The 13874-nt window shown below is 45.6% G+C and overlaps 2 protein-coding genes across 6 annotated transcripts in view; one reads left to right on the forward strand and one right to left on the reverse strand.

The window, feature by feature from the left end:
- Window positions 1–651: 651 nt before the first annotated feature.
- LOC118776190 (cyclin-O protein B) lies at window positions 652–1907 on the reverse strand. Its single transcript, XM_036526302.1, has 3 exons — window positions 1629–1907; window positions 1319–1504; window positions 652–1095 (listed from the first exon to the last, which is right to left on the reverse strand). The coding sequence occupies exons 1-3, from the start codon at window positions 1905–1907 to the stop codon at window positions 652–654; spliced, it is 909 nt and encodes a 302-aa protein (XP_036382195.1).
- A 3750-nt stretch (window positions 1908–5657) lies between these two features.
- The window catches only part of tut7 (terminal uridylyl transferase 7), a 12527-nt gene continuing 4310 nt past the window's right edge, over window positions 5658–13874 (forward strand). For 2 of the 5 annotated variants that reach the window (XM_036526657.1, XM_036526662.1), the window contains exons 1-15: window positions 5658–5738; window positions 6876–7320; window positions 7619–7782; window positions 8002–8118; window positions 8952–9129; window positions 9218–9306; window positions 9451–9502; window positions 9707–9776; window positions 10475–10601; window positions 10679–10798; window positions 10958–11092; window positions 11378–11558; window positions 11869–12716; window positions 13398–13548; window positions 13690–13776. In XM_036526657.1, the coding sequence (XP_036382550.1) occupies window positions 6894–7320; window positions 7619–7782; window positions 8002–8118; window positions 8952–9129; window positions 9218–9306; window positions 9451–9502; window positions 9707–9776; window positions 10475–10601; window positions 10679–10798; window positions 10958–11092; window positions 11378–11558; window positions 11869–12716; window positions 13398–13548; window positions 13690–13776 (2746 nt within the window). In that variant the 5' untranslated portion in view covers window positions 5658–5738; window positions 6876–6893. The other 3 variants (XM_036526659.1, XM_036526658.1, XM_036526660.1) reach the window with 3 other exon arrangements.

Below are 13874 nucleotides of genomic sequence, written 5' to 3' on the forward strand. Positions count from 1 at the left end.
AGATGCCAGAGCCAGGAGACATAACAGCATACTTAACACATAATCACTGGAGTGGCTGCTGATACACAAAGTAAAGCTTTGGCAATTCCTACATAATATTGCTATTCTGATAAAGTTCAACGAGTTTAAACTGATAAAATTATTGAGGCAATTTGCTGTGGATGGTTAATAATCTGATCAATAGAAGTCATTTCATGTTCAAGTCATTCTTTGTTGTTTTGATGATTCAGCTGCTAGACCAAGAACAAGAGAGTGGATTTAGACTTTTATTGTTACAATTTTTCTACAGTACAAGTTGTCTGTCCTGATACAGCTTTATATGAGCTTGTCTGCATAATTTCAGCAGAGAAAATCAAAGCAGCTGTATCCTCAGTGAATAGATACAAATTAGCACGACTGCAACCATACCTGTTCTCTTTCCATCAGCAACACACAATGTAATCACCTGTTAATGTACAATAAAACCATCAAGGACTCTCATCATTAATACTTCTGACTGTTCATCTACCAGTACTGTGTAAGTCACATTGAAATCCAGTCTTGCTGGTATACTCAGTAAACGTTCATCAATTCTGAATACTGGCTGTCATGATAAGAGTGCAGAGCTGAGCTGCAGTACAAATACAAAGCCAGTGGGGGGCACTGCAGTGTTCACAGTTCCGCCATAGTGTGCAGCACCTCCTGATTCAGGGTCACCAGCAGCCTCAGATTGTGGACGCAGTCCTGGGCGAGTGTGTGGGCACCCTCCTCTCCCCGCTGCAGGTCAGCACCGGGGGCTTCCCCCAGCAGTAGCTCCGCCAACTCCACAGCACACAGCGCCATTACTGAGGGCGGGTAGCGATTAAAGGCATAGTCGGCCAGACTCAGCTCACAGATCCTCCTCGCCAGACTCCAGCACCTCCCCGCATCGCCCCTGCTGCCACATGCCAGTCGCTGGTTCATGAAATGGTCCAAGAAGAAGGCTGGAGTGGGTGCTGCCAGCCTGAAGTTCAGCCGCATTAAGACGATGCACTCCAGATTACACAGCTGGTCTCTGGTGAAGGTGTCGCAGCACAGGGAAAGCAGCTGTTTAATGCTGGGCGAGTAAACTTCAACCTTAAATGAGAACACATGACAGATCAGCCAGAAACCCAAAGTCTCACAAAAACCATGTTATGGTCGCTTTTTATCATATGAAACACATGCTTGAGAAACAAAACGAGAGTCCTGTAACAATCAATGCTAACGCTTCTTAAACAAATGCATCACATATAGGACAGCCTTTATGAGGGTGGCCTCACTCACTGCAACAGTTTGGTTTAACTGAATGACCACACACCTGTTTACTGGCAATGAGTAGCGATGTGACTCCCAGCAGCTGGAAACAGTCGGCTGCCACCGGCGTGGTGGCGAGGAATCTGTCCATGATGTTGATGGTGAGACAGCAGGTCTCGAAGGACAGTTTGAAATGTCTATGGACGGGGATTAGCCAGCTCACCAATCTACAGCGTGCCTCTGCCGTGACCTGTGGGGGTACAGAGGACATGAGCAGGGTTGGCATTACCACATTCATGTGTTGCTGTACCTCCACTGCAATGACAAGTTGCAATGAACCCTATCTGGTAAAAAAAAAACCCCAGCAAACTCACCTGTGGCTGTCGAGATAAGCAGTTAATAGGGAGGAACTTTTCTTCCTTGCTTTTCTGAATGTTGAAGCTGCTTTCTCCATAATCCCTGAAAATGCTCAACTCTGATATATCTCTGTGTGGCGTGTGTACATCTGCACTCTGGCTATTATGTGTCAAGTCCAGAGAAGGACTAGAAGAGGGAGTAAACAGATCTTCCTCAAATCCCGAATCACTCGACCTGCACTCAATCTTCTGCTTTCGATACCTGAAACACCTTGGCCTTTTCACTGGAGCGCACATAACGTCACGATTTGTCACAATCGCCTCATGCCTGTCCTCCGGGGTTGTCTCGTCTTTTCCCGAGGAGACGCAGTCATCTCTCTTCCTTTTGAAAATGCAGGACGGTTTCCACTCTGTAGTATCACCCCCGTAGGTAAACGCGACCATTTCAAACACCAGTGACAACGGCAGGACGTTCACCCTCCAGTCTGGTCCGTTTACCAGCACTCAGTCTGTAGATTCCAAGAATCTCCCACGTGCATCTTGACAACATAATACTCACAGTTTATTGGTAGTAATAGGAGCTTTCTCGGGTGACGTAGGCAGACAGAGGGTTTCCCGGGTTCAACACCGCTCATTCTGACTTCATTCCACTCATCGGATTACCCACACAGCACGGTGCCACGCGTCTGGTGGTTGCCACCGCAACGAAAGGGAGAAGGAAGGTCCTTTTTAGTCTTCTTTTTTTTGGGGGTGGGGGTACATTTGTGTACATTTCTGAGTGGTGATTGGATAATTCAATATTTACCCAAACCACGAGAAACTAGAGGTTTCTAAATACAGAATCTGGGTAATCATCATTGTCTTTTGTCTGTATTGAGTTAATCTGCCTTTTAAGTCCATGACAGCTACATGAATCTATGTTTATTCATAAAGACACGATAGATATATGTGTTCAAACTACATCTTCAGAATATTCGCAAATACGTTTTATGAAAGGGGGTGTGCGCTCGCGCGAACAATAAATGTCCCGTAAATTTTTTAAGCCGAAAACCAGTATCACCCCCCTCTCCCTCCTTCTCAGCGAACGGAGGGAAGGACGGGCGAGTGGCGCGCACAGTCGAGGGAAGGAACACTTCCCTGGGGACGTCATTTCGCACCTCTGACTCGGTTGTTTGACTGAACAATGTAGGCTGCACGCTCATTAACGGATAACCGTTAGACCGGAGGGCTGTGCTTCAACGGCAGAAACAAAGTGGTATGTAATTAATGACTACGAGCGACCCAGCTGTCAATGCCGAGAGATTACCAATCTCTTAATTTTAATGTGTGTTGATGTAACATTCACTCCAAATAAACTCCGGTTTTGTTCGCAACTCTTTTTCTCCTGCCTTTTCAACTAAAAATGGAGACTTAACTTGAATTTTATTTGAAACATTTGATTTAATTAATTACCGAAACTGAATATCGATTGCTTACCGTAAACTCAATGCATTATCTTTGAAAGACCCATTTGGTAGATCAGTTGATGAAACCCAGTTTGATTACGTTAAAACTGTTGCATAGAAACCACTTTACCAACGCTGCATGGTGCTAAATGAACTGTTTTATACTACTGTTAACTATTTGTAACATAACTAATAATAGTGATCATAGAGAAAATACATTGTGAATGTATCAAATACTGAGGCAATGCGTTATGTTCTGCTTCGAAGCACTCGGTTAAGCATTTGTCTAAAATACAGAACAAAGCAGACAACGACGAGGCTTTGTCCTTTGCATTATTGTATATTATTATAAATCGTGATTTAATTTGTGTAATTTAAACTAGTTCTGATGAAGTCCTGTTCTACCTTCTAGCTGCGTCTTCCACACTGACCGCACCGCACTCAGCCACGAACCTCAAATGCAGAAAACATCGTAACGTTCTTTAAGTTTATATTATCCAAGGAAATGAGTAATTTGGACGGCACTGACAAGAGGCGATTCCACACCAGTTGTTTAAATTGTTGATAATATACCTCTTTTGCCACCTGACTCCTGCTGCGTGGTGGCGCAGATGGATCGTTTCAACAACAAAGTACTACAATCGATACTATTGCCCCTCTGAAATTTTAAAAGGTATCGATGGAAAGTTGGAAACTAAATTGCCATGGAAGACTGGAGCAATCAGCCAGCTAAAAACTGACTGCTGCAGATCTCAGCGAAGATGGAGAAAAACAAATCTACGGATATACCAAGACACCCCACAAGAACAATTAACAAAGCATAAAAGAGCTTTGTTAATATTGCTAATGAGAATAATCCAAGATGACTTCTCTCTACAATTGATACTGTTTTGCCTTACGATGACTCTAATCTGTTTTCAACTGTGTGAAGAATTTGCAACTAACTTTAAAGAAGAGACTACATTTGTCAAAGATGAAATAGCAAGGACTCAAGGCTGATACTCTGATTGGACCACAGGAGGCATGAACTCCATCTAACAAATTAATAAAGACACATTAAACCTTATGCTTTGATCATAACCCTACCAGGTTTTTAAAGATGTGAACTGTTTAGTATAAACTGTGTTAGCCATTGTTCATTGTGCTCTTGCTGAAACCTGCAATGGAGAAACATATTCTGGATTGTACTGTTCTTAACAAATAAAGAATTTAGAGGTGATATTTTAATCAGATCTGAACTTTGCACCACATTTTAACAGTGTAATTAAAACATTGTTTCATCTTCAAAATATTGTCAGAGTAAGACCACTTCTATAGATGCTGCAGAGAGACTTATTCATACATTTGTATCAAACAGACTTCACTACTATAATGCTCTTTTCAGTGGTCTTACTAAAAATCCACTGACAAATTATAATACAGAACACATCAACATGAGTCTTCATGGGCCTCATATCAGACCTGTCTTATGAGACCTGCATCTCTGGATTTGATACCTGTATGTTTTAGAATTGATTTTTTAAGGTTTCCTATTTATGAAATACTGAATGGTTTAGAACCTGAATACGTAACTGACTTTTTAAACACTGGACCAGCCAAGAAGACCTCTCTGATCTGCTAATGAGACACTGTTTCCCTTATCAAATGTGAACAGCACAGCCTGCTTTCTGTTTTTACGCTCTGTATAAAGCTTTGGAACTCATTACCACAACATAAAAGAAACTGCATCTGTGAACACCTTTAAACATACACTATACTTTTAAAAAATACTTTTACATGGCTCTTACTAATCTTATTTGTTTTATCTTCCAGTTTTGGATTCATTAGATGTATTCATATTTAATCACCAATGCTTATGTACAATTCTGCTTGGTTATTTTATTTTATATTTTATTAATATATGATTGACATCATATACAGGATTTACAGCTTCTTTATTTGATTTTCCCATCTTTCTGTCTTAAGAATATTCCAGAATCCTCTCCTTACCACCTGCTTAACCCAGCTGCTTAAACTGCCTGGTCAGGGCTACGACAGCACTCTCCTGGCCAACCTGATTTCCCTATCCTGCCAATGTCAGCTTGTGCCCCATTCCAGGTAACAATTCCAACATGCATCATGTCCGAATTTTCAGTCCATCATCAGATGCTGCTCTGCACTCAGGTGCCTCTGGCGCCTCCAGCCACTGTGCACCTCTCCCCCATTGACGTCATGCATCCCCAACTCCACACTACTTTCCCCACTACAATCGTGTAAAGGACGCAGTACACGTCTTGTGATTTTGAAGTCTTTCACCCTAAGTGAAGAACTGCAGTAACATATTGTCCAGACGATAAAATCGAGTGTGTTCTAAATGTAAGTGAACTTCAACTATGATACATTAAAGCTGATGGTGAACATAATCGGAGACGACAGCAGTTCCTCAAGGCTCGCGCTGTCGAGCGAAGTCCAGCTGAAATGTCGGACGACTTCTGCGCAGACTCTGCGGGATGCCCTCGAAATGCGTCCGTGTGCCTTGGTTGGGCAAGCGGAACTCAACGAGCTACACAACTACGTAATTGCCCATTTGGCAAATCAGCATTGAGTTTCCTTTTGAGATTCGACCACTACACGGGAAACATTGAACCGTCCTACGAAGGCGTCCTAGGAAATAAAGTCTTTTGGGTGTAACATCAACTACATGGTCTGAAAATCCGAATTTTATTGTTAATTGTAACATTATGCTAGCATGGTGCTTATACTAAAGCTACAGGTATTTTTCCACAGCTGGTAGTTTTTCCGAGCTAACATTGGCTACATGTTCATTGTGTTACTACCAGTTAGCTGGCTAGCTGGCTTTTCCATCAGTCTAAAAATCACTCTGTTATTGTTATTAGCTAGCTAGACAGCAAGTTGGCAAGATAGATCCGTGTATAAATAATGATTAGGATTAATCGTTTGTGTGCAGGAGGAGGTAGTTGATTTCCTAGCAAACTATATTATCGTAAAGTCCACTCCTAGCTGCTACAGTAGCTATCTAGCTACTTTACGACATATCGTAAACATACAGAACAGTGTCATGTCATGGTATTTATTTTTGATTTTGTTATTTTTTTGTCCCGAGTAAACAGTAAGTGATGTGCAAATCTCCGTATCAGCTACCCAACACATGCTTACATTATTAACTAGTTATCCATCTTGGAAGACTTGGTGAAAGACCTGTGCTGACTAAATAACTAGTAGTTAGCTAACATTGCCAGCTCTGACAGTGCTTAGGCAGTGCTACCTAAGGTAACGATAGCCAGCTAGCTATATTTAGACTAGCTAAATTACCTAACCGGAAACAGAATCGATCCGTTACAGTGTAGCCTGATAGCTAGCTAGCTGGCTACTTGTTTACGCGACGTTAGCTTGAGAATGCTAGCTAACTAGTTGTGATTTTGTGAGCACTTAAAAACATGATCTTATTTTATTGTAACGGAAAGAAGGTCAACTTGTCATCTCGCTAGTCACATGGTTATAAATAAGAGTTGTTTAAACTTTAGTGTCTTGTAAGAAGTTTCCTCTAGCCATACATTAGCTAATTGCTGTTGTCTGTCTAGCTTGTTTTTTTGCATTGTTATCTTCCTGAAGATGTGTTAGAAATTGTAGCTTCTGATGTCTATAATAATAGTGTTTAATAACGTTGAATGAATGTCTCTTCCTAGCAAATCAGAGCGTTTATAGCTAGCAAGTAAAAGACGGTTGCAGTTCTTAAACAGATTCGGAATTTTCAAAGGTTCAGTTTATATGGTTACACACTCTCACTGTTTCCCTTGCTCCAAATATTTTGTCCCTATAGGCATAGTTCAAAAGTCCAATGGAAGAGTTAGGTAGACCCCGCAGCTCCAAGCATGGCAGGGGAGGCAAAGTAGCTGACGAAGCTGAGAGCTGGAGAAGTCCACGTCGCGGTGATGGTCTGGATGCAGGAAGAGTGTTCAGCTCGAAGCCGGAGAGGGGCAGCCACGGGAGAAGGGGGGCACAGGCCCCGCTGGGCAGCGGCCCTGCAATGTTCGGCAGGGCTGGGCAGAGGGCTCACGGCGAGTTCATGGAGGGCTTCCGCAAGTTCCCCACGTCTGAGACCCACCAGGGGCAAGAGGAGAACTGGAGGGAGCGCTCGGTTAGCCTGGAGGCCCACGGCAGGAAGGGTGCTTTCAGGGTCGGGGGTGAGGAAGAGAGCAACAGGCGACAGGCCAACAAGGACCCGATCCACCAGATGGCATCCAGCCCCGCTTCACACACCTCAGGTACATTTGTCTGTCTCCAGCAAGTTTGTGTATCTGTAGAGGGGCATTGTAAAGATACAGACTGACTGCTGGAAGTGCAACAGTGGGAAGGGTCTGAGTATCTTTGACATGACAATGCCTTACCCTGGTCCACCACTGAAATGTCCACTTTACTCTAGCATGGAAACTCCGACCCTGTTTTTACTTTTGGGATTTAAACAAAACAAGCAAAAGTTTGTTTGTGTCAGAACTGAAAGGCAGAGCAGCACACAGCTGTTTAGTACACACCTGAGCTGGTGCGCCTTGTGCTGTCCTGCAGGCAGCAGGCGGAGAGTGCGGGAGCGGAGGAAGCCCCCGAGTGAGCGGGATGAGAATCTGGACGCCCCGGTGATTGACGAGGCAGCTCTCTCAGAGGAGCAGCTCCTGGTACTGCGGCATGCAGAGGAGCGCATTGGCAGGGATGACGTTTTTCGGTTGAAAAAGGTGAAAATGTAGTGCACTCCTCAGCCTTCCTGTGTACTGTGTGTGTTTGTTTGTGTTTGCATTTGTGTGTGTGTGTGTGTGTGAGTGTATGTTAGTGAGCCTATTTGTGTGTGTCTTCGTTAGTGTTTGTGTGTGCATGTTCCGGTGTTTGTATGCATGTTCAGATGTGTGTCTGTGTAGGAGATCTGAGGTAACGGCCTGTTTGTGTCCTTGTAACAGCGGGCCCGTAACAGTCCCAGCTCCAAGTACCGCTGTGCTCTGTGCGACGTGCTGCTGGACTCCGTGCCCGCTGCCCAAAAACATATCCGAGAGAAGTGGCACAAGAGGAGAGCACGGGTAACAGGCTGCACACTGCTACACACTGCTACACACTGCTACACTACTCCACATACTGCTACACACTGCTACACCACTCCACGCACTGCTACGCACTGATACACCACTTCGCACACTGCGCCACACTGCTACACCACTCCACACACTGCTACACACTGCTACACCACTTTGCACACTGCTCCACACTGCTACACCACTCCACACACTGCTACACTACTCCACACACTACTCCACACACTACTCCACACACTGCTCCACACCGCTCCACACCGCTCCACACTGCTCCACACTGCTACACCACTCCACACACTGCTCCACACTGCTACACCACTCCACACACTGCTCCACACTGCTACATCACTCCACACACTGCTACACGCTGCTACACCACTTCGCACGCTGCTCCACACTGCTACACCACTCCACACACTGCTACACGCTGCTACACCACTTCGCACACTGCTACACCACTCCACACACTGCTACACCACTCCACACACTGCTAAGCACATTGCTAAACCACTCCACACACTGCTACACACTGCTGTACACTGCCCTACCACTTCACACACTGCTACACCACTCCACACACTGCTACACACTGCTGTACACTGCTACACCACTCTGCGTACTACCACTCATTTAAAGTTGGGAAGGAATGTTTTTTTTCTTTCATTTATTTAAACTGTGGAAAAAAAAACACTTTTTGTTTAAATATATGCTTTTGAAGGGGTTGGGTAAAGCCATCTGAGGGATATTGGTAGTGTGTGGTTGTGAATGCAGGTGTGTGTGTGTGTGTGTTTCATGTTGCCGTTGTGTGGCTCTGCTCTTAGGACAAGCGGGAGGCGGTGATGCTGACGGAGATCCTGCCCCCCACGGAGCTGCAGGTTGGAGCTGTGGGAGTGGCCATCGAGCAGGTTCTGCAGGAGCAAGGTTTGAGCGAGGAGGACGTGAGGAGGAGGCGTGTCATTGTGTCCTCCATGGAGGAGGTGATCAGATCCGTCCTGCCTGGTACGAGCCTCCTCTCTCCGCTCCTGAGCCGCTCTGCTGCATTCGCTCACTTCCTTTCACTTCTGAAACCATCTTCTTCTCTTTGCAGACTGTTCGCTGAGGCTGTATGGATCTTCTTGCACTAAATTTGGTTTCAAAGATTCAGACGTAAACATAGACATCCAGTTCCCTCCAAATGTAAGTCCCATTTCAGCACAGATGTGAGTGAGGAAGACAGGGCTTCCAACCACTTCCTCAGAGGGAGGATTATTCTCCTTAGCTCATTTGGCATATCTGTGCAGCTAGTGTTTTTTAATGCTTGTAAATGGTTTTACTTCACAGATGCATCAGCCAGATGTACTGCTGCTGGTCCAGGAGAGCCTCTCAAAAAGCTGTGAGTTGGAGCCTTCAGTTGGCATGGAGACTGATTTGAGTACTGTGTATCAGAGTAATGAGATTGGTCTGAATTCACTGTAAGGTAGTAAATGTTACCGATATCAGTGCAGTGTATAAGGGAGGCTTATTTCTGGCCATTGTACAGGTGAATGAGGCTGATCTGAGGTCACTGTATAATGTAAACATGTCTGATTTATTTCAGCCCTGTACAGTGGTCTTCAGGCAGACTTTCACGCCAGGGTGCCTGTACTGGTCTGTAAAGAGAAGCAAAGGTGAGTATTTCTAAGCCTGCAAACTGAATGACCTAGGAATATTTCACCTCTTCAAATGAAGCTGTCTGTCAGAGTCTCTAAGAATCTGTAAGAGTATTTCTTCTCCCAGTCTCATTTCCGTCATACAGACGGATTTTCTAAGAGCCAGCATCATTATCTCTGAGGGAATCAGATGCACCCCCATGCTGACAGAATGCCTCCACACACATGGAACCTGCTGGAACCTTTCACACACTGATATGGCACACGAAATCCCTCTGTATTTCTCCAATACTGGGAGTCACTTTTCTGTGATTTCAGATTCCTGTTTTAACTTGTAGTTAAATTTTCTTGGAGATACATTGATAGAAATAACATGTTGTGTTATTTGAATCACTGCTTTCAGAATAAACAAGTAAAAATGAATCCAGTTAATTATTGGCCATTTTAACAGACCTGCTTTTGCAAAAATAAATGACAGGCCATGCCTAACACCAATACATTATACAGAGTCTCTGTGTGAAAATTACACAGTGTGTAAATGTGTTTGTGTGGAACAGCGTACACTGTTTAGCACGTGAAACGTGGGGTGCTTTCCTTACTAAAATAGGGGCAGGGCTGTGGAGCTTAGTATTGTCACCCCAACTTTCATCCTGAAACTCTTCATGTTATTAAAGTTTTAGGGAAGGCCCTTGCTGATGATGTCATTGTCTCTGCAGTGGCCTGATGTGTAAGGTGAGCGCAGGCAATGACAATGCCTGCCTGACGACCTTATACTTGTCCTCATTGGCCAATCAAGAGCCAAGGCTGCTGCCCCTGGTCATTGCGTTCAGACATTGGGCACAGGTGAGTCTCTTCAGAGCTGGGGCTCAGGTCCTTCCAGTTATCCCGCTTTACTGACAGCTGTCAATCTCCCATCACAGATCTGCCACATTGACCAGCCTGAGGAGGGGGGGCTGCCCCCATATGTGATGGCGCTGATGGTGATCTACTTCCTGCAGCAGAGGAAGAACCCCGTCCTGCCCGCTTACCTTGGCCCCTGGGTGAGAGAGATCAACTGTTTAGCTGTGTGTCAGATCGCCTTATCTGATGTCATCAGCGTGGTTGTTAGGTATCTTTCATGATTTTCTTGTAAGTCCAGTGGTATTTCATTGAAGTAAACCCAATGCTGTACCAATGTTGGTACCCTGTCTTGTGAACAGATTAAGGAGTTCTCCATTAACAAGCTGATAGACTTCCGCTTGGTGGGTGTTGAGGACTGCCATGTCCTTTGGGAGTACTGCCCTGCCCTGGACGAAGCCTCTCCCACTGCAGACAGCTTCTTCAGACAGGGCAAGGTAAGCTCCACGCCCTTACAGACATTATAACAGTTTAAATAATAGCGCTAATGAAACACTAGAGACAACCTTAATGACTCATGGGTAGTGCAGATTTACAGGCAAATACAATACCACAGAAACAGTGTTCTGTATTCTGACATGTGTATGTGTGTGTTTGCTTGCGTGTGTGTGCGTACGTTTGTGCGTGCGCGCTTGTGTGCGTGCGCGCTTGTGTGTGTGTGCACACGTGTATGTGTGTCTGTACATGCGTGTGTGTGTGTGTGTGTGTGTATGTGTGTGAAGGAGCCGCTGGTGTTTCCTGCTGATAGGCGGTGCTCAGTACCAGTGGGACAGCTGTGGGTGGAGATGTTGCGTTTCTATTCACTGGAGTTCCACATGGCTGACCATGTCATCAGTGTCCGCACCAACGTTTCCCTCTCCCGAGAAGGCAAAGACTGGCCCAAAAAGAGGATTGCCATTGAAGGTAACGGTCTGCAACTCCGCACAGCTGTTTGACTTGCATTCTAATAGTCCTCCTCTAAGTGTCTCTGTAACCACTAGCTAGTTTCATGAATTGTTAGTGTAGAGAAATCACTAATACAAAGAGGTGAAAAGTGGTCAGGAATCATCTGAACCATATTCTTTACATTACATGTATAAACTATAGACTATATAAGTAAAATTTGTGTATAACTACACATAAATATCTCTTTGAACTGTATATGTAGCCGCACCTTCAGGTGCCTTAAATGATTGCAGGGTACTCACAGGGTTAGTGTGAAATCTTTTGGTAGATCCATTTGCCGTGAAGAGGAATGTGGCACGGACGGTGAACAGTCAGCTGATGTATGAGTACATCCTCCACTGCCTGAAAACCACCTACAAATACTTTGCCTTACCCCTGTCTCAGCATACCCCCCAACGGCCCAATCACAGGCCAGACACCCAGAAAGGGGCCAATCAGGACAAGGAAGGCGGGCTGGTAGCCCCGAAAGACACTGATCTCCTCCAATCAGGGATGAGCAGCCTTAGCATGGTGTCAGATGTGGCCAATGGGCAGGCTGTACAGGATGAAATGGGCAGGACAGTAAGGAGCAGGGTGGACCTCCTGGAAGATTCAGATTGTGTGATTGAGGAGGAAGTGCTTGAGGGGACAGATGAGAGTGAGCGCCTTCTGGAGGAAGAGGAGAGTGAGGATGTTGACCCAACCCACCTGCCCTACTTCCCCGGGGAGGTAGAGCCTGAGGGGGAGAGTCTGTCTGACTCAGAGGGGGGTGTACCCATGGTGGGCAGAGACAGTGATGATCAGGACCTCCAAGAGGACCCCCCTTTCCAGAGCAACCAGTCAGATGAGGAGGAGGAGGAGGAGGAAGGGTATGGCCGTCGGCACCTGGACAGCTTCACCACAGAGGAGGAGCTGTACCCAGTGGACACTGTGTCAGGGGAGGAGCTTCTCTCTGAGGGGGAGGGGCCAGTGGACACGCCCAGCTCAGTCGGAGATGACGACACTGCCCTACAGCCTTCCACCTCCTTACCTCTCGTGGGTGATGAGACTGCTGAAAATGGGAAACCAGTGGACGAGGGCCTCGCTGCCAACCATCTCCATTATGAATTTAACAAGCAGGTCTTCACCCGGGGAAAGGTACTGTTCCTGCTTTTTGAAGAGCTCTTGAGCCTTTCCAAACAACACCCACATTTGGCATAGAGGGGGCATTGGAGTAGCTCAGAAATCTGACGTTCTGGTTTCCTGTGCCAGTGTGATTCCATAGTAATGCTGGCTGTTTTTAAACCAACCACTTCCTTTGTTTCTGATGACATACGCTTCTTCATTTCCTAGTTTAGATTCAGTTTTAGCCATGTTTGTGCTTCCAGGCTAAATCCAGATAACCAGCTAGCTCTGTTTACACATGCATTCAGTTAGATACTACAAATAGTAGTAATAACAGTAGTGCCTGCATTCTTCCAGGTAACTGCCTTCCAGGTGGGTTCCTCCTCATGTCTTGCTTTGGCAGGGATGCGTTAATGTAATCCAAAGTAAAGGCCACCCATGTTTGTGCTTCTTTTGTGAAGCCGAACTCCAGTGTACACTCATCGGTTCCATGGGAATAAGGGTAGTGGTGTGTAAACTGGGACTAAGGGCAGTGATATGTAAGTTTGGAGTAATGGCAGTGGTGTGTAAGTGGGGACTAAGGGCAGTGCTGTGTAAGTTGGCAGTAAGGGCAGTGGTGTGTAAGATGGGAGTAAAGGTAGTGGTGTGTAAGATGGGAGTAAGGGCATTGATGTGTAAGTTGGGAGTAAGGTGGTTGTGCTTCTTCTCCCCCAGTCCCATGCCATTGTCTGCAGCCTCTGTAAACATGATGGACATTTGAAGCGTGACTGCCCTGAAGATTTCAAGAGGGTTGAGCTGGACTCTCTTCCTCCCATGACACCAAAGTTCCTTAAAATACTCAACGAAGTTTGCCTTCAGTGCTACAGTAGGTTGTCGCAACAGAAGACATACTGACCGTGTAGTACATTTCCTTTCATGTCCACTGGCTCGCATTTTTGGACCAGCATGTGTCATATCCAGGGCCCCTGCTGTTCTCTGCAGTAAACTGGTGCATTTCCATCTGCAGGAGACTTCTCCCCAGATGAGATAGAGGAGCGGGTTCGAGAGCACATCCTGCAGGACGTGGAGAAGCACATCAGAGTTCAATTTGAAGGTACATCCAGCGGCACAGCGTACACACCACAGAGACCATCCTGCTGCACCCAGTCACACCTCAGAAACAATCCTGCTCTCAGTCTCACACTACAGAAA

This window comes from Megalops cyprinoides, chromosome 4, assembly GCF_013368585.1.
Source record: "Megalops cyprinoides isolate fMegCyp1 chromosome 4, fMegCyp1.pri, whole genome shotgun sequence".
In the NCBI taxonomy this organism is placed as follows: Eukaryota; Metazoa; Chordata; class Actinopteri; order Elopiformes; family Megalopidae; genus Megalops; species Megalops cyprinoides.

Excerpts from the sequence above, each read along its gene's own strand:
- LOC118776190 (XM_036526302.1), bottom strand. The coding sequence starts at position 1,907 with ATGTGCGCTCCAGTGAAAAGGCCAAGGTGTTTCAGGTATCGAAAGCAG. Across the intron at positions 1,505-1,628 it reads GCTTATCTCGACAGCCACAG|GTCACGGCAGAGGCACGCTG; the intron begins GTGAGTTTGCTG and ends GTACCCCCACAG. Across the intron at positions 1,096-1,318 it reads TACTCATTGCCAGTAAACAG|GTTGAAGTTTACTCGCCCAG; the intron begins GTGTGTGGTCAT and ends TTCTCATTTAAG.